The sequence below is a fragment of the Heptranchias perlo genome, chromosome 11, assembly GCF_035084215.1.
Source record: "Heptranchias perlo isolate sHepPer1 chromosome 11, sHepPer1.hap1, whole genome shotgun sequence".
Classification (NCBI taxonomy): domain Eukaryota; kingdom Metazoa; phylum Chordata; class Chondrichthyes; order Hexanchiformes; family Hexanchidae; genus Heptranchias; species Heptranchias perlo.
The window spans coordinates 19573093-19593442 of record NC_090335.1 but is presented as its reverse complement, the minus strand read 5'-3'; the positions used below and the strand labels follow the sequence as shown (position 1 = coordinate 19593442).

General features: G+C 41.4%; 1 protein-coding gene across 5 annotated transcripts in view; it reads left to right on the top strand.

The window, feature by feature from the left end:
- sh3kbp1 (SH3-domain kinase binding protein 1) overlaps positions 1-20350 on the top strand; it is a 253846-nt gene that overhangs the window by 47705 nt on the left and 185791 nt on the right. For 3 of the 5 annotated variants that reach the window (XM_067992653.1, XM_067992651.1, XM_067992654.1), the window contains one exon: positions 19253-19376. In XM_067992653.1, the coding sequence (XP_067848754.1) occupies positions 19253-19376 (124 nt within the window). The remainder of the gene's footprint in view (positions 1-19252; positions 19377-20350) is intronic. The other 2 variants (XM_067992652.1, XM_067992655.1) reach the window with 1 other exon arrangement.

Here is a 20350-nt window from a genome sequence, read left to right as displayed (position 1 = left end):
AGAGCAGTCAACACACACTGTGTGGAACTGGAGTCACATATAAGCCAGACTGGGTAAGGACAGGCTGTTTCCTTCCCTAAAGGACATTAGTGAAGCAGTGTGGTTTTTACAATAATCTGATAACTTCATGGTCACTTTTACTGATACCAGTTTTTTATTTGCACCTCTTGTTAAAGGTTTAAAATTGTTTATGTACTCTGTTTCTCCCGCTTCCTAGCTCCCATCATTTCTTTTAGGGATAGAATCGATTTTGGGAGGGAGGGATTTCCTTTTGGCTAAAATCTTCCTGCAAAGATGGACTTTTCAGCAGTTTGACTGGCAAAGAAATCAAAGTTGATGTCACTTCATCAAAATAACCTGGTCAATTGCTTGATGGGTTTTCCGCACCCAAACAGGAGCCACGAACCAGTGACCATTCTTGTTGGAAGCTCTACAATAAGACCATGCTCAGATTGGGTAAATTTGTCTACAGTATGTTCAGGGTTAATCACCTAGTTAGCTGCTTTGCATTTGGCCTGCTGACATGAGATGAAAAATGAGCCCTGATGTGGAATAAGTTTTTTTTAAATCAAAATTCCAGCTGTACTTTCCTACTATAACCACATGCACAACTGTAAAAATTTACTGTCTCTTTTTTGGAAAATAGCTAAATTTTGTAATCTGAAGATTTTTTAAAAAACAATAGCATTTATGTAATTTAGTTCATTTGAGACTTGACTGCAGATAGTACATGTTTTTATTAAATTTAAAATCTGGGAGCATTTTATTTGTCAATGAAGCATACGTATTAAGCCAGAAAACTTGCAAAGCTGACAGTCTCCCCCAGCTGAGATGTTGCCAGAAAAGCTGACAGCTCAAAGTTAACAAAAAAAGCACTGATACTTGTTAGATTTGTCTGTAGTTTTTTGGGCTCACTGGGACCCCCTTCTTGTAGATAGAAACTAAAGCTATGCTGTGAATGTGTGCTCAAGCAAAATGTTATTCTTTATCCTCAAGAGGTAATTCCAAGCTGAGTTGGTGGTTCTTGGCACTGTTCTCCAGTGACCATTTCCATCTTGCTCCTCATCTACAGTAACTGTCAAATGCCCACATTTAATGTCAAACACAGCCCTGAACACTTGCCTATGACCAGGATCATTGCTTTAAGGTGACTTAAAAGGCTAAATATCTGTTCTTATTGATGGGATCTCAGGATATACAATTTTCTGAGGGGGGGGGGGGAAAGCAAAACCCAGCGGCCTTGTGACCTGTAAATGAGCAGCTACAGGTATACTCAATACTTTATATTTATACTGCAGGAAAAATAAAAGTATGCAAAAGTATGTTTTTTGGGATGGCAGATTTAGAAACTTCTGAAGGAGGATTTGAGCTCTGAAGATGGCTGATATATTTCCTGGGATAATATGGGGACATGAACCCACAGGAAACTTAGATATTTTTTATTGTGTTTTTTTTGGGTACTTTTTCCAGCATCTTGGAGTCTACTGTAATTCTACTTTTGAACCCAAAAATAATGCAATCCAGAAAAGTTAGATATTTTGTATATGAAAGCAGTTATAATTGACTCCAGTGGCAGTTAATACAAAACGAGCATAACACAGCAGGCTTACTTCTAGGCGTGTATGATAGGGGAATTGATGTAATGTAAATAATAAGTGCTTCTGGATTTCATGCATGAGCTGGAGTAAATCCTTCCATTGCAAGCCTAGGCGTTATGAAGCATGAAGCTTTAAACAAGTCTTGTATCCCACTTTGGAACTTTGCCTCCACCAAAAAAAGACCAAGTCAAAATGCCCTTTTCCACCTCTTCGCATGATCCTGAAGGACTGTATCTAGGCTGAACGTACAGAAACTCCTAGATACCAAATAATTTGAACAGATAGTTGGAAAGTACAAGGACAGTACCTTTTTTGAGATCCCCTCTTGAGCTGTGCAAAGCCTTTACTGTACATGAGTACCCTCCACCACTATATCCTACTGGCTAGCCCACTATTCAAGATAGAGAGTAGAGTGCACCAGATTTGCAGGTCAGTCTGCCAACCGCACAATGGGGCAGAAATTGCTCCGAAAAGAATGGTGAACTTAACAATGCTTACTGTTAGTGGCGAAATGGAGGAGCAAATTCCGGCATTCGCACATGCGCAGTGAAATGCGGAAATCCGAAACGTGCTCCTACTGGTTCGCCGTTGATATGACCGCTTCGAATTAAAAGTATATCGCTGGCTGCAATCATTGGAAAAGCACCAACTTGCTCATCTGCCCAGCTGGAAAGTAAGTAACATTGTCACAAATCCACATGAGAGAAGGCAAGAAGGCCCGAAACTAAGAGGCAAGTGCCTTTCTGGCACAGCTTGTGGACCCAGAGGAGCAGGAGTGCTTCCCCGAGACCCAACAAGCCTACCTGCAATGATGACCCCCACCCCAAACGATCGTGGATACCCGCCATGACACCCCTCCGTGACTGACCCCCGATTCTCCCCCCCCCCCCCCCCCCCCCCCCCCAATCCATACAAAGACTTACCTGATCACGTCCTCTCCCTGGCTGCTCTCCCATCCGACTGCGACCAGCCTGTCAATCAGGCCGACCAGCCAGACGGCAAACCGATAAAAGAAAATAAAAGATGTCCTTACGTCAAAATCGTAAGGACGTCTGGGAAACCCGTACTTCCGAGTTTCCCGTCCGTGATTTGACACCCCTTCCCGGCTCGGGTCAAAATCATGCCCCCGGTGTTTGTCCCATTCAGCACTTGGCCCTCCTAACTGACATTTAGTGCAGCAGGAACAATACTTTCCTTACCTGCATAATCCTGAGTTGAAGGACCCATGTGACTGTGTACATGCATACATGATGTGGAGATGCCGGTGATGGACTGGGGTTGACAATTGTAAACAATTTTACAACACCAAGTTATAGTCCAGCAATTTTATTTTAAATTCACAAGCTTTCGGAGGCTACCTCCTTCCTCAGGTGAACGATGTGAAAATGAAATCGCATTTATAATTCACAGAACAATGCTTGGTGATTACAGACAGTTTTTTCAACTGCCCGTTGCCAAGGCAATCAGTGTGCAGACAGACAGGTGTTACCTGCCAGGTCTCAGAATATACAAATCACCAAAAAAAACAACAAACAAAAAAAAAACAGAGATAGAGAGGTAGAAACATAGAAAAGACAGCAACTGACCCGTTATATTAAAAACAGATAACATTTGTTCGCTGGTGGGGTAACGTGTAGCGTGACATGAACCCAAGATCCCGGTTGAGGCCGTCCTCATGGGTGCGGAACTTGGCTATCAATTTCTGCTCGACGATTTTGCGTTGTCGTGTGTCTCGAAGGCCGCCTTGGAGTACGCTTACCCGAAGGTCGGTGGATGAATGTCCATGACTGCTGAAGTGTTCCCCGACTGGGAGGGAACCCTCCTGTTTGGCGATTGTTGCGCGGTGTCCGTTCATCCGTTGTCGCAGCGTCTGCATGGTCTCGCCAATGTACCATGCTCTGGGGCATCCTTTCCTGCAACGTATGAGGTAGACAACGTTGGCCGAGTCACAGGAGTATGAACCATGCACCTGGTGGGTGGTGTCCTCTCGTGTGATGGTGGTATCTGTGTCAATGATCTGGCATGTCTTGCAGAGGTTACCGTGGCAGGGTTGTGTGGTGTCGTGGACGCTGTTCTGAGGAAGGAGGTAGCCTCCGAAAGCTTGTGAATTTAAAATAAAAATGCTGGACTATAACTTGGTGTTGTAAAATTGTTTACATGCATACAAGTTCTGGTTCAGGCATACTGGGACAACCTTGGAAGACTGGCTAGCCAGTGTTGGAAGCACTGATTTGCTTGTCAGCAAATGCAGACACAGTTCTGCAAATGCTGACGGTTAGCATGTATGCTGAATTATTTAAATATTTTTTGTTCCAGTTTTTCAAAGTATTCGACTGTAGCTCTAATGGCCCATTGAGATGTCCAACATGAAGGGATTTATCCTGCACTCAGAACTTAACTATAAAGGCTCCAACAGAATTGAAAATTAGCCATACATTGAATTGGAGGCCAATATATTGTGCCAATGGGCTATGGTTAATACATTTGATATTGAATCAAAATCTGTTTAATCTTTTTAAAATGCTTAGTTTTTTGCTTTGAAACAGGTATAAACTAGTGTAGGTTCTGATTTAAAGCCCCTTTTACTTTGATCACTTTCCTCTGCACATGAATCTCTTCAGTAGCCTTACTGTTTATATGTAGAGTAAAGTTGGGAGCAACTTTGTTAGGGTTAAATGAAGGGAAGGTGGATCGATTTTTCTACTTGCATGGAAATTAATAGGTCATATGTAAAAATATATTTGATTGCTGAAAGTAAAGTAACATTTTTGGCCCTAAAATTGCATGGTGATGCTGGCAAACTGGTGCTTAATGCTCTTATCTGAAATTTTTCTCTCTAACTTCAGTGGTGGCATTAACCTGTTTGAAATAAATGGGTTGACATCTCGACTAAAATAACGGAGTGAAGATTTCAGAAGAATGTCTTTGGAGGACAGTCAGGACCACCAACTCACTTTGGAACTGCCTCTATGCAGAGGATGAAAGACATGATTTTATTTTGAGGTGTGCATACCCTTGTAAAGTAGCCTCCCACTGTGTAATTTAAGAACCCTAGTTGCATTTTTTTTATATAAGGAAGGGGGTAGCTGGAATGAGGGAGCAGTAATTTGACAAAGATGTGAGGAAAGTGGAGACTTCTGTGAAGGCAGCAATCTTCTTTTAAACACCTAATTGTGGGTGGGAGACATGTTGATTTGATAACCAGGAAAGAGGCTTAAGTGCTTGTAATTTGTTTTGCTCCAATGTTTAGCTGTGCTTCTTCATGGCGTTCCTTTTAATATGAATTTCACAACTTGTGCTGTTTCTTTCTTAAAAAACCATTAAAAGTTTTTGCCCAATTCTATTACCAGTGGTGTGCAGGCTTCACGGCTCTGTTAATATACTTCAGTCCAGATTAGAACAGAGGTATGGAAAGGACTTTGACCTTTCATCTGCTACAGTCAGGTTACAACCTATAATCATTTCAGTTCCTAACGTGAATATTTTCAGCTGCTGACTGCATCTCAATTCCCAGCTGCAAATCTTCTTCACATAGTCAGCAGCGCAGTAGTACACCCTAGTTGCACACCGCTGGAAATCACAAGGTAGCCAGACGTTTAAGTTTGCCATTTTTGTTCATGATGTATTACCACACTAACATTTTTAAAAATTAATTTTTAACCATATGGATATGATTTCCCCCCCCCCCCCCATAGCTGCAAATTTGGGAAATTTACAGATTATTTGGTGATAAATGCTATATGTACAATGGGAAAGATTTGAGGTGGTTGGAATGTATGGCCATCCTGCCTTTTGAGGGTTAAGTGATTCCTGCAGACGCAGAATTGACTGATTAGGATTGGTTAGGATAATAGCTAGTCTTATTGAAAAATTTTTGTTCTCCTCTGGCATTGCTCATAATTTGTGTCTGACCATTTAACTGCATCTCCACTTACCCTCCAATTCTTTGTGTCCATCTGTCTTTCTCTCTTTCCCCCCCTCCCCACCCCCAGTGTGGCTTTGAGACACGAAGGCAGATTTGCCGGTGCATAATTCAATGAGTGTACTGGATCACTTGTCCTTAGTGCATTGAAGAAAATTGGGCATGGAAGAGCGGCTGTTTGCTTTTCTTGGCGGGCTCCCTTATGGGTATGTTACTTTCTGACCTGAAGAAAAAGTAGAGGGAGAGAGATGAAAAGATAGGAAGAAAGACAGAAGCACGAAAGAGAAACAACAATGCAGAGATGACTGATGAGTAAGAGAGACATCATGGGCTCAGTTCCCCCGCATCCCCCCCCCCCCCCCCCCCTCCCGTGTTGCAGCTCCGACGGCAGCCGGCCTGCCGATCAGGCTGGCTGCCAGGCGCGAAACCCCGAGAGCATGTTAATCACCATCAATTACGATGCGATCATGTCGGAAACGGTAAGGTTTGTCTATTCGGGTTTGCCATGCGCACCTCCACTGCTCCCAACCTGCCACCATTTCAAAATTGAGCTCCATATCTCTAACTTATGGTATGCAATTCTTTGTGTGTGGGGGGGGGGGGTGTCCTGTAAGTGTTGTGCACTTCATGTAACGCTTTCTCCATCATGCTTTGTTGATAAAACTCCTGTTATAAAATGTCCTTCCATTCATCTTCCGTGACACATACTTTCTTAAAAAAAAGTGCACAAAATGAGAGGGGAATTTAGGGGAGTTTTGGGCCTGGCAGAGCAGAGGCTGAATGGGTCAAGATCTGGCTAAATTTGGTGGTGGGGGGGGGAGTAATTTTAATGTGAAGAACACCAAAATATTAAAAAATAGAAATCTAAAAATCAAATTGAAATGAATTTGGGTGAAACTTAATAGGAAATGTAGGCAGAAAACTAAAATTAAAAAGTCTACTTTGTGTGTTCTTGTGGAATTAATTGAGATATCATTGGTGTGTGGTCTCTAAGCTACTGTCATAGCTGCATCAAACCAGAAACATGCAAGGAAAACACTCAGTTTCTTCTGTGTCCCTCGAAATCCTGTGGGTTTAGGTATTGGAGAATGGGGGGAATGTGGAAGAGAAGGAGTATTCTGGAGATCCTGTATGTTATCATGGCTATATCATTCAATTTCTATGATTACTTGTCCTTAGCTGCACCCAATTGTAACATTGACTTGGGGAAGGAGGAGGGAAGAATTTTTGATAGGGCTGATCTGAAATGCTAGCTCATCAAAATCAATGGGCAGACTCTGCGGTTGTCCTGAGAGGAGTTGTGACCAAAATGTTATCACCATGTTGATGAAAACACCTTGCAAAATGAAGATCTTCACTAAAAGTGAGCCAATGTATTGAGAAATGGGAGGGGGACTATGCGTTACAAAGAAACTTAGCCTTTTTTTCTCCTTTTTAGCTGAGCTACCTATGAAACTTTCATCGTAGTCAGTTAATAACTATTCTAATGTAGCCAACAAAGCAGTAGATAGCCATATAACAAACTGGATGAATGAAAATGTTTTTTGTCAGATAGCTGAGCAAGCCTGAATTGCTTTCTTTCACTTCCCCATTCTACCTCCAGAGAAGGAGGAAGGGAGTGAGAGAAAAAAGTTCTATCTGCTAGCTAGACTGATTATTTTTTATAACCAGAGGATTAAAGCAAATCATGAGTAAAATGTTCCAGACTGTCAGTGCTTAATAAGATAACTGTTCATGTTATCACTGGTGTTTCTGTTAGTCTCGAGGAGCTTGAAGGCAGTAGCAGGCCTGAGCACTTCAGGCTCCTTTTTTTTGAAGGTCAAATTGATTGATTTTATTCTCTTGTGTTGCAGAAGATGTCATACTGGAACAAAAATGGCTTTGTCTATTGAAATTAGGCAGATATTTAAGTCCTGAGACAGTGATAGGAGATGAAAACCAAACCAACTCATTAGGAAGGGCGAGTCGTATCTTGGTTTGAAAAGTACTATTTATTTTGATGTAGGATGCTGTTCTTATATAAATATAGGTACTTATATTGGTATGCACTTTGTTGACCATCATTCCTCGTATTTCCCCAATTTTGATACCTCTGGGAAAAGAAACATAAATAAAGATTTGAAATGTAGCTTAAGAGTCTGTTACAAAAATAATTCTGCAATAAAATATGAAACTAGTAACCATTTTGGTTGCTGATATCCAATTCTTGGTGGCGAATGAAAGATGCGTTTTCACTGGAAGAGATAAACTTCAGTAGGAGGCAGAATTATTTGCTCCAAGTTTCATGCTGATTTGTTGCAAAGACTTCAAAGTATGTCTGTAAGCATTAAAACTGCAAACCATTCAATTCTCTGGTACTAGTTGTAAAATCATGCCTTGTTAAAGATGCTTGAATTGCCCCACAAAAAATAGTTAATGTGTAAAAAGAATCACTGCAGTATCTTTAATGTTAAGAGACTAGTTAGTGAAAAATGTAGGGATAAGGAAAACTGGTTGATATATTTTACAAGATTTCCTTCAGTGTCCTCAGTGTATAAATGGGTTTACAATCTTTATTCCACACAGAGGAAATCGTCTCCCATGCTTAGTGTGGGAGCAGAGATTCCCCCCCCCCCCCCCCCCAATTTCAGTCCATAAATATCCTGGGAATGGGATGGTTTTATCCACATCCAGTATATGTTGCATTCTAAGGGACCAGGATGTTGGGCAGGTCTCCCTTTTCTTAAGTAAGTCACTATTTGGGAGATTTTAAGTAGATTTAGTGAAATGGAAATTTAACTTTTTCATTCTCCAACTCTGTTTATAGGTGAGTTTACTTGAAGTTTAGCCCCTAGCCAAGCTGTTCCAGTACAGCTACAACACTGGCATCCACCCGACAATGTGGAAAATTGCCCAGATATATCCTGTCCACAAAAAGCAGGACAAATCCAATCCGGCCAATTACCACCCCATCAGTCTACTCTCAATCATCAGCAAAGTGATGGAAGGTGTCGTCGACAGTGCTATCAAGCAGCACTTACTCACCAATAACCTGTTCATTGATACTCAGTTTGGGTTCCGCCAGGACCACTCTGCTCCAGACCTCATTACAGCCTTGGTCCAAACATGGACAAAAGAGCTGAATTCCAGAGGTGAGGTGAGAGTGACTGCCCTTGACATGAAGGCAGCATTTGACCGAGTGTGGCACCAAGAAGCCCTAGTAAAATTGAAGTCAATGGGAATCGGGGAAAACTCTCCAGTGGCTGGAGTCATACCTAGCACAAAGGAAGATGGTAGTGGTTGTTGGAGGCCAATCATCTCAGCCCCAGGGCATTGCTGCAGGAGTTCTTCGGCAGTGTCCTAGGCCCAACCATCGTCAGCTGCTTCATCAATGACCTTCCCTCCATCATAAGGTCATAAATGGGGATGTTCGCTGCTGATTGTAGTGTTTAGTTCCATTCGCAGCTCCTCAAATAATGAAGCAGTCTGAGCCCACATGCAGCAAGACCTGAACAACATCCGGGCTTGGGCTGATAAGTGACAAGTAACATTCGTGCCAGCCAATGACCATCTCCAACAAGAGAGATAAAAATAAGTATACATATTTAGTATCTGGAGTTTACATTTTTGAATTATGGTAGTGCACCTTAATTTTAAGTTGGGTACATAGAATATTTCTTTTTATTTGTTCATGGCATGTGGGCGTCGCTGGCGAGGCCAGCATTTATTGCCCATCCCTAATTGCCTTTGACATTCAACAGCATTCCATCGCCGAATCTCCCACCATCAACATCCTGGGGGTCACCATTGACCAGAAACTTAGCTGGACCAGCCATATAAATACTGTGGCTACAAGAGCAGGTCAGAGGCTGGGTTTTCTGCGGCAAGTGACTCACCTCCTGACCCACCAAAGCCTTTCCACCATCTACAAGGCACAAGTCAGGAGTGTGATGGAATACTGTCCACTTGCCTGGATGAGTGCAGCTCCAACAACACAAGAAGCTCGACACCATCCAGAACAAAGCAGCCCGCTTGATTGGCACCCCATCCACCACCCTAAACATTCACTCCCTTCACCACCGGTGCACAGTGGCTGCATTGTGTACCATCCACAGGATGCACTGCAGCAACTTGCCAAGGCTTATTCGACAGCACCTCCCAAACCCGCGTCCTCTACCACCTTGAAGGACAAGAGCAGCAGGCACATGGGAACAACACCACCTGCATGTTCCCCTCCAAGTCACACACCATCCCGACTTGGAAATATATCGCCATTCCTTCATCATTGCTGGGTCAAAATCCTGGAACTCCCTTCCTAACAGCACTGTGGGAGAACCTTCACCATACGGACTGCAGCGGTTCAAGAAGGTGGCTCACCACCACCTTCTCAAGGGCAATTAGGGATGGGCAATAAATGCTGGCCTTGCCTGCAACGCTCACATCCCATGAACGAATTTTTAAAAAAAATTCCATGTACCCAACTTAAAATTAAGGTGCACTACCATAATTCAAAAATGTAAACTCCAGATACTAAATATGTATACTTGTTTTTATGAAAACATACCAAAATGGAGCTTGTATTGAAGGAAACATTAGTGAAGCATGCAGTTACTGGCAACTTCAAAAGTTAACTGCCTATCCTATCAAACTTCCCTCATCAAGTGACCCTCAGATGACTTGGGTTTGGGGGGGGGGGTGTGGGGGGGTGCACAGTGCTGTGTGTGTGAGAAGAAGGTGGGGAAGTTCTAAATATTCATTTTCTTAATAGTGGGTGAAAGGGGAAGGAACAGGAAATGACCAAGTGCAAATAATAGAGGAAACATTTCTCTCCAGTCAAAGTTAACATCAGGCAATCACCAATAAATAGAATAGGAAAAACAAAATACATACTATATTTTATCTTATTCCTCCTCTTATCTCCCATCCCTGCCCCCCCACCCCAATTGGATGGTTTCAAGATGTAAAAATATTTTTCCACTAGATGGTTAGTTAATGTGGGTGAGTCTAGGACAAGGGGACATAACCTCAAAATCAGAGCCAGGCCATTCTGGAGAGAAATTAGGAAATACTTCATGCAAAGAGTGGTGGAAGTGTGGAACTCTCCCACAAAAAGCAGTAGATGCTAACCCAATAATAATTTTAAATCTGAGATTGATAGATTTTTGCTAGTTAAGGGCTGTGAAGCCAATGCAGGTGGATGAGCCACGATCTAGTTGACTGGCAGAACAGGCTTGAGGGACTGAATGGCCTACTCCTGTTCCGATGTTCTTATGTTTGTGGCACAAATTAGGAGACTTACTTTAATCACTAAGGATTTTTTCAGTTCAGATTTTACGCCTTCTTCCCGTGAGCAGACTATTTATTGCATGACTTAAAAACTGATTAACTTAGTAAATTTTGAAGTGTGGCAGTTTTTTAAAACATGCTATCAACTTCCACATGTGCAATCATAAATATTTTACTAGTAACATTTGTAATTTTTCCTGTAGTTGAGTGCACTCATGATACTTATAGTTTCAGGTTTTGCACCCCCAAATTTTCTCCTGTTTTTCTCGTTTGGCTTACAGGTTCTATAGGCTGGGGCAACATTCAGATACCTTGTGTGAAGTGAATATTGGCAGGTTACTCACTCATTGAGAGTATTTGAGCTAAGCTCAGTCTTGTCCTCACCTAAATAGTCAGATGCACTTTCCAGCAGAAGTCACTGGATAGTGATCAGAAGCAGGAACCCCAGTTTAGAGATACCATGCCTGTTGAGATCAGAGCTCGAGGCTTTGCTGATCTGTGTGGCTCAGTATCACTTAACTGAGCCATGGGGAAGCTCACAATGTAGGGATTTAGCAGGATTCCTCACTGAAATCTATTTTTAAAAAAAATTGGAACTTCTAGAGAACTTATGCTAATAATGCTTCCCTGTAGCAATGTGGAAAAATGGCTCTAGAGGTTTGCTGGACCTGCAATATTAATACTGAGATTAAATAATATAACGAAGTCTAGGAAATCAAATTTTCAAGTTTTCAACTGAGCTCCAAATTTGATGTCCTCAATGAACTTAGAGTAAAAAGTCTGATTGTAAAGCAACACTAATATTTTACTTTTTAAATAAAACCTGATTTTGTCTACCAGCAAAGAGGCATTTCAACACATTGGTTACTTTTAAGTACATTGCAGATTTACTTTAAATTAATCAGCCATTTTAAATGGTCTGTTTTCCTTGAGCTCCTGAAGTGCTCCCCCTGCTGAGAGAATATATTTAAATAGTGCCGATGTATTTTTTTCTCTACTCTCGCCAGAGGATTTCCTATCCTCTTGTCATTGATCGATTGAATATCCTCCTCTGTGGTGTAAGTTCTCTGATCCTATAAAGGTTACAAACAAAGGGTAGAAAAATTGAATTATGATTTAATTGCTCTAGCTGAAGAGCTAGCACATTCACAATGGGCTGAATGGCTACTTCCAGTGCTATAACTACAATGATCAACATTTCAGTTTAATGGAAAATATCTTGAGTTCTAATTGAGGCTTGAAGGCTTGCCAGCTGTACAAGACTCTGCATCTTTTACTGCTAATTCTTTTGAGTATAGCAGTTGTTTCTGGTACATTTTTCCTAGAAGCGCCCTTGTGTCATGCTGTTCTTGATGGGATGGAGCTGTGTATATTTGATTTCATTCCATTTGACTGAAAAATATTTGCCTTAGTCATACCTGGCAAATAAGTTTTCCATTATTATATGCTATGTGGAAAATATGAATTTGGATGCCATAAAATGTTATGAAGTGATTTATTATTGTATAAAAACAGAAAATGCCACAAATACAAAGCCGGGAGTCAGAAAGAGAAAGATGGGTTGATATTTTGAGTAGCACCTTTCATCAGAACTGGCAGCGTGAGACAACTTCCGAATGTGTGTTTAGGGAGAAATAAAAGAACATCTTGCCTCTACTTAACACTATGCCCCTGATGGATTTGACTGACATTGAGAGTTCTCATTATGGAGTATTGCAGGTAAGAAGCTACTTGCAGTCCCTCTGTGATTGAGCATCTTGGTGCTGTGCCACTGGATCAGCCTGACGTCATTCCTTAGACCAATGACATAAATGATGTTAGCCATGGCTCAGAGATATATGCTCTCGCTCTCGCTTCGTTCAAATCCCATTCCAGAAACTTGAGCAAATAACCCAGGCTGACGCTCCAGCACAGTACTGAGGGAGGGCTGCACTTTCAGATTAGATGTTAATCCGAGGCCCCGTCTGCCCTCAGGTCATGCCATAGCACTATGGAGGAAAAAATACAGGTGGCATGTATCCTGGCACACCAGCTATGACATTCATAGTTGCACAGTTGGTAGCTCAGATCTTTGGGACTGAAGAAAATCCTATTGTGAAGGAGTGAGAGAAGTTACCACCTTCTGCCTTCAAGCATATGCAAATTATCAATGTTTAATCCCAAAATATTTCAAAATCATGAAGGGTCTAGATAGAGAAACTGTTCCCATTAGCGAAAGGGTCAAGAACCAGAGGACATAGATTTAAGGTGATTGGCAAAAGAATGAAAGGTGACATGAGGAAAATCTTTTTTACATAGCGAGTGGTTAGGATCTGGAATGCATTGTCTGAGGGAGGGGGTGGTGGAGGCAGGTTCAATCATGGCTTTCAAAAGGGAACTGGATAATTACTTGAAAGTAAAAAAAAAATGTGCAGGGCTATGGGTTAGGGTGGGGGAGTGGGACTAGCTGGATTGCTCTTGCATAGAGCCAGCCTGGACTTGATGGGCTGAATGGCCTCCTTTCTGTGCTGTAATCTTTCAATGATTCTTTGAAATACAATGACCATAGAGGGCCTACAGAAGCTCAGCAGCATCCTTGTATAGCACACCAGTTAGAGGCTTGATGGTTTTGCTTTAGGTCCTCGGCAGGCAAATTCACTGAAGAGGAGTAAGACCCCCAAGTATCTTTAGAGCGATTGTGAACTTGTTCAGGTGTTATGCCAAAAGACCCATTGGGCAAGTTTTATTCACCAAAAGGACTGCAGGGTGGCTGAAGCATGACATTTTCTAACATCAGTTCCTGCCCCTGATAAGGAACAAATGCAGTCTGCTGCACTATGGTATGGAGCACTGGTCCATGTCCTCATAAGATCCATGACTTTTGCTGTACTGCTCTGCATTCTGATATAGCTGGTTCAGCATTGTTCCCAGGGAGCAAATACTGAGGTAGTGGGTGAAATTTCTTTTGGGAACTGGGAGAATCTTTTATTTTTGATGGCAAAGTCAGCTGATTTGTGCATGCTATGTTATGCACTGCAATGAAAAGCAGGATTCCTTTTTAAGAAGTCCTTCTCTTTCCCCCCCTCCCCCATAAACAAGAAGCTGCAGCCAAACCTGCACAATCATAATTGAGATTCTGCCCAGTCAGTGATTGGTCTGTTTGTGGGACCCAATGATAACGGTAGTGTCATCTCTCAATAGAGAATAGATAACCACTAGCATCTGTATCAGTGAAAATAGTTCATATAGATAAACAGGTTTCTACTTGACATTTTGTAGCTCCACCCTATCTATACTAGACCTCAAAAGCCTAAACTGATTCCTGATGCAGGAGAAATTAAAAATAGTCACGCTACCATTGATTATCTCGGCACTGTGCCTGTGGGATGTTTAGTTACCAGAGACCTCCAAGAAGCATACTTCCGTGCTATCATTTTGGACTGCCAAGGGAAGTTTCTCTGGTTCAAATTCAAGGAGCCAAGTTATCTGTACGAAGTACACCCTTTTGACCTATCCCCAACACCCAGGGTTTTTACAAAGTGCCTGTCTCAGGATGCAGAAACTCCTGTAAATCATTATGTAGGTGATGTGCCTCGTTTGAGGCCCAGTTGTATAGCAGTCCCCCTGTAATCAAGGGGATAGAATTCTTTAGTCCATTTGTAAGAAGTTCCAGCAACAACCAAAGCAAAAATTATTATTTTTGGAGACTGTTTCTCACAGCATAGCAGAAGCTTTTCCTGCCTTCAGGTTGGTTTACTGCACTCTGATCTGATGACTACTTATGGAGCATATGGCTGTACCATATTTAGCATTAGTTTCAGCTAACAGTGAACTGCAAGCCCTAATGTAGCTGATTCTGCATCTTGACAGTGGTTTAATTAAAATTGTTTCCTGGTTTTGTCTGGGTCAGGAAATTGTCCCATCATTTTATCCACCGACACACAAGCCAGAACTGGAATGTTGTTTCCTACTACATAGATTAGAGTAATTTAGAAATTCTTGACAAATTCATTTCCTATGGTTCCTCTCCAATGCAAAATAGTAACTAAACAGCAGTTAGCCTAACTGAAGGTTGGATGTATCTTGCATTGCTACTGTCTTATAGGGAAGAAACCCTGGGCATTTCACAGCTACTTCCTGGTCATCTCTCAGTTGTGGAGCTCCTAATTTACTTGGAGAATTCTCACACGTTTAATAAACCTTGTCTAGATTCAACTGTAGTACACAACACCGTTGCCGATCAATTCTAATAGATAATACTGGCTTGTATGCAGGGACCGTCTCTTTTTTTCAGCTTTGACATGTTTCTACAGTGAGTAGCAAATGCAGGAAAATAATTATTGTCTTGATTCTTCAATACCATGATCCCACCCATCCATCCCTACAAGGGTATAGTTTTTAAAAGGGTTAGTGTTAAGTTGGTAAGTAGTTTAACTTCTGATCAAAACTAACTAGCACAATGGTGCAGGTCTTGGGGGGTGGTTTATATGAGAGGAGTAGGAAACCATATGCGGCATTGTGTACTTGCAGTGGCACTGCTCATTTAAACGTCATGACGTTTTCAATTGCACGCTCAGATCAAGAAGTTGATGGAGAAAATTGAATGAGGGTAAACTAGCAAGAAATATAAAAACAGATTGGAAGAGCTTCTACAAGTATGTAAAAAGGAAGAGATTAGTGAAAGTAAACATGGGTCCCTTAGAAGCAGACACAGGAGAAATTATAATGGGGAATAAGAAAATGTCAGACATTAAACAAATATTTTGTATCTGCCGTCACAGTAGAAGACACAAAAACCATACCGGAAATAGTAAGGAACCAAGGATTTAATGAGTGAGGAACTTAAAGCAATTAAAATTCGTTTTAAAAAAAAAGTACTGGAGAAATTAATGGGACTAAAAGCCGACAAATCCCCGGACCTGATGGCCTACATCCAAGGGTTTAAAGAGGTGGCTGCAGAGATCGTGGATGCATTGGTTTTAATTTTCCAGAATTTCCTAGATTCTAGAACAGTCTCTGTGGATTGGAAGGGAGCAAATGTAACCCTGCTATTCAAGGAAGGAGGGAGAGAGAAAACTGGCAACTGTAGGCCAGTTAGCCTAACATTGGTAGTAGGGAAAATGCTAGAATCTATTATTAAGGACGTAGTAACAGGGCACTTAGAAAATCATATGATAAGGCAGAGTAACACTGTTTTATGAAAGGGAAATAGTGTTTGACAAATCTTTTATAGTTTTTTGAGGGTGTAACTAGCAGGGTAGATAAGGGGGAACCAATGGATGCAGTATATTTGGATTTTCAAAAGGCACTCAATGAAGTGCCACACAAGAGGTTGTTACATAAGATTAGGGCTCATGGGATTGGAGGTAATATATTAGCATGGATTGAGGATTGGTTAACGGACAGAAAACAAAGTAGGAATAAACGGATCGTTTTCGGGTTGGCAGGTTGTAACTAGTGGTGCCGCAAGGATCGGTACTTGGGCCTCAGCTGTTTACAATCTATATCAATGACTTAAATGAGGGGACCGAGTGTAATATATCCAAGTTTGCTGATGTTACAAAGCTAGGTGGGAAAGTAAGCTGCGAGTAGGATGCAAAGGGATGTAGACGGGTTAAGTGAATTGGTGAAAAGGTGGCAGATGGAGTATAGTGTGAGGAAATGGGAAATTATCCATTTTGGTAGGAAGAATAGAAAAGCAGAATATTTTTTTAAAAAAATTTTGGTAGTCAGAGGGTTAGTGTGTCTTTGTACACGAATCACAGAGTTAACATGCAGGTACAGCAAGCAATTAGGAAGGCAAATAGAAAATAGGAGCAAGAGTAAGCCTTTCGGGCCTGCTCCGCCATTCAAAATGATCATGGCTGATCGTCTAACTCAGTACCCTATTCCTGCTTTTTCCCCATATCCCTTGATCCCTTAGCATTAAGAAATATATCTATCTCCTTGAATACATCTAATGACTTGGCCTCCACTGCCTTTTGTGGTAGAGAATTCCACAGGTTCACCACCCTCTGAGTGAAGAAACATCTCCTCATCTCTGTTCTAAATGGCATACCCCGTATCCTGAGACTGTGACCCCTGGTTCTGGACTCCCCAGCTATCGGGAACACCCTCCCTGCATCTAGTCTGTCTAGTCCTGTTAGAATTTTATGTTTCAATGAGATCACCTCTCGTTCTTCTAAACTGTAGTGATTATAGGCCCAGTCGATCCAATCTCTCCTCATACGTCAGTCCTGCCATCCCAGGAATCAGTCTGGTAAACCTTTGTTGCACTCCCTACATGGCAAGGACATCCTTCCTCAGATAAGGAGACCAAAACTACGCACACTACTCCAGATGTGGTCTCACCAAGGCCCTGTATAACTGCAGTAAGACATCCCTGCTCCTGTACTCAAATCCTCTTGCAATGAAGGCCAACATACCATTCGCTTTCCTAACTGCTTGCTGCACCTGAATGCTCGCTTTCAGCGACTGGTGTATAAGGACACCCAGGTCTCATTGCACCTCCCCTTTTTCCTAATCTATCACCATTCAGATAATCTGCCTTTCTGTTTTTACAACCAAAGTGGATAACCTCACATTTATCCTGTTATACTGCATCTGCCATGTTCTTGCCCACTCACCCAACTTGTCTAAATCACATTGTAGCCTCTTTACATCCTCCTCACAGTTCATATTCCACCCCAGCTTTGTCGTATGGCCTTTATTGCAAGGGTGTGGGAGTATAAGAATAAGGAGGTCTTGCTGCAGTTGTATTGGGCTCTGGTGAGACCACACCTGGTGTAATGTGTACAGTTTTGGTCTCCTTACCTAAGGAAGATATACTTGCCTTGGAGGGGGTGCAATGAAGGTTCACTAGATTGACTCCTGGGATGAGAGGGTTGTCCTATGAAGTGAGATTGTGTAGAATGGGCCTATGTTCTCGAGTTTGGAAGAAAGAGAGATGATCTCTGAAACGTATAAAATTCTTAGAGGGCTTGACAGGGTAGATGCTGAGAGGCTGTTTCCCCTGGGTAGTGTGTCTAGAACTTGGGGTAATAGTCTCAAGATAAGGGGTCTGCCATTAAGGACTGAGATGAGGAAAAATTTCTGCACTCGGAAGGTTGTGAATCTTTGGAGTTCTCTACCCCAGAGAGCTGTGGATGCTTATTTGACTATATTCAAAACTGAGATCGATGGTTATTTGGACACTAAGGGAATCAAGGGATATGGGATAGGGTGGCAAAATGGAGTTGAGGAAGATCAGCCATGATCTTATTGAATGGCGGAGCAGGCTCGAGGTGTCGTATGGCCTATTCCTACTCCTATTCCCATTTGTTATGTTCTTAGGTTCTAGGGGTAGCCAAGAGAACATATGCTGATAGGTTATACTTCCATGCTGTGCGGAGGGTGCACATCATTCAAAGACTGAGGAAGAGCCTACCAGGTATATAATTTAAAAAAAACCTCATTATATAGCCCCTTTCATGTCCTCAGGACTTCAGAAAACCCTTCCCAACCAATCAGTTAAGTGTAGTCGCTTGTTTTATAGGCAAATGCGGCAGCGAATTTGTGCACTTGTCCCACAAACAGCAACAAGATATATGACCATTTAATCTGTTTTGGTGTTGGTTAATGGATGACTGTTGGCCAGGACACCGAGAATTACCTGCTGTTCAAAAAAAAATGCCATGGGAATTTTTTACGTTCACCTGAACAGACAATTGGGCTTCAGTCTAACGCCTCCTCTCAAAGATGTCACCTCTGCCAATGCAGCACTTCCTCAGTATTGCATTGAAGTATTAGTCTGGATCATCTGCACAAGCCTTTAGTGGGGCTTGAGCATTCAACCTACTGATTTGGAAAAGCTTACCAGTGAGCTAAGCTGATACTTTTACCTTAGGGTTTTGGATCACTTGATTGACTGACTTGTATAGGGGGTTTATTATGGGTAGCGAAGGGGGAGAAAGAAGGGATGACTGATGTGCACCACCATACTATTGGTGTTAAAACTGCAGAAGTGTTTATGGTCTAGTCATTGTTCTGACTTGTTTCACTGGAGGAATATATTATGGTGTATAACTTGCATTATAGGTTAATAGAAGAATTTTGAGAAATCTATTGCAAAATTACTGTTCAGAATTAAGAAATTATTTGTGCTTTAAACAAACTAGAAGATGTTAAAAATGAAAATAGAAAAGACTTGAGTAACATTTTCAGAATTGTCACATTAGATATAGATGGCCAGCATCAACTTTCTGGTGTATGGAAATATCAATACTAAAATTGTTTTTCAAATTAGGGTGAAATTTCTCTAAGAAACAAAAAAGGAATAATTTCTTTGAACTAGATCCGTTACTAAAAGCTTATCGTACAGAAGAATTGCTTGAGCAGGAGTGTTTGTTTAAGGGTGTACCCAACTTTTTATTGTAGTTACAGCTATTTTCACCCTGAGAAATAGCTATTGCAACACAAACATAAATTACTTTCTTTTTGTTCCTTCTAGGAAATAAAGAAGGATGTGAAGAAAGAAAGCCAACCCGTGAAACCTACAGAGATGCTTGGAGGTGAGTTCTCCAATGGCAACGTGGTGTCTTCAAGTGATACGACTCTTAAAAGTCCTAGAAAAGGTAAATTTACTATGCACAATTATTTTCCATAGTGATTAGGGCACCTGCCACATAGGAATTCTGGAAATGTTTGAGATTAGCTGAATAAATGTATTTAAACATGCAATGCTACAAAGTGCTTTAATAGTGATAGTTGCTGTAGAATTCACTTCTTTAGTGAAAAACCATGCGCTATACAATGAACTGTGTTGGTATTGAGTGGCAATGGTGTCTTTCAATCTGTTGCATTAAAGTCATTGCATTTTATAATAGAGACATAAAAAATGTGAATGTTGGAAATCTGAAATTAAAACAGATCATATTAGAAATACATCTTGATCAATCAGCAACTGAAAGAGAAAGATTTGCTCTTCTGGTAGGATCAGTTTCAGCAATCTTCTGTTTTTATTTCTAGGATTGTATCCTGGATTTGTCAGTCACACTTGCCGACCTTTTTTATGATATCAAGAGCTGCTGCAGAGATGCAGCTGCAGTGCTGATAGTTACACTGGTGGTGCACACGTCTCTGTATTGCTTCCAAATTAAGTACAACTGGTGTTTAAATAAATTGAGAGAGAACACCATGACATTTAAGTGTGAAACTGAATCTATTACACTGTGATACACTCATATCTGGAAAGATTTTTTCATTTGCTTAAAGATTTTCTTATGATTGCTGCAAACTCATGCCAATATTACACGCTTACCTATCTTGTCATGTCCTGGAATCGTACCCACCCAAAAAAAAGCATCCTTCCAAACACTTACAAATTTGTTAAAATGCATGCAACTGCAAACATACCCTCAAATGCTCCAGACTACTTTGATCAGAAGAAAAGGTAATAAATTCATCACTTGCACATGAACAGTCCAGCGTGCAATGCATCACAAAAGAATCTCCACTGAAATTGTGAATTGGGGCTGATAAACGTTCATACTAGTGAAGGCCACTCTAGAATTACAAGAGTCAGCCGTAGCTGTGCAATAAGCATTGC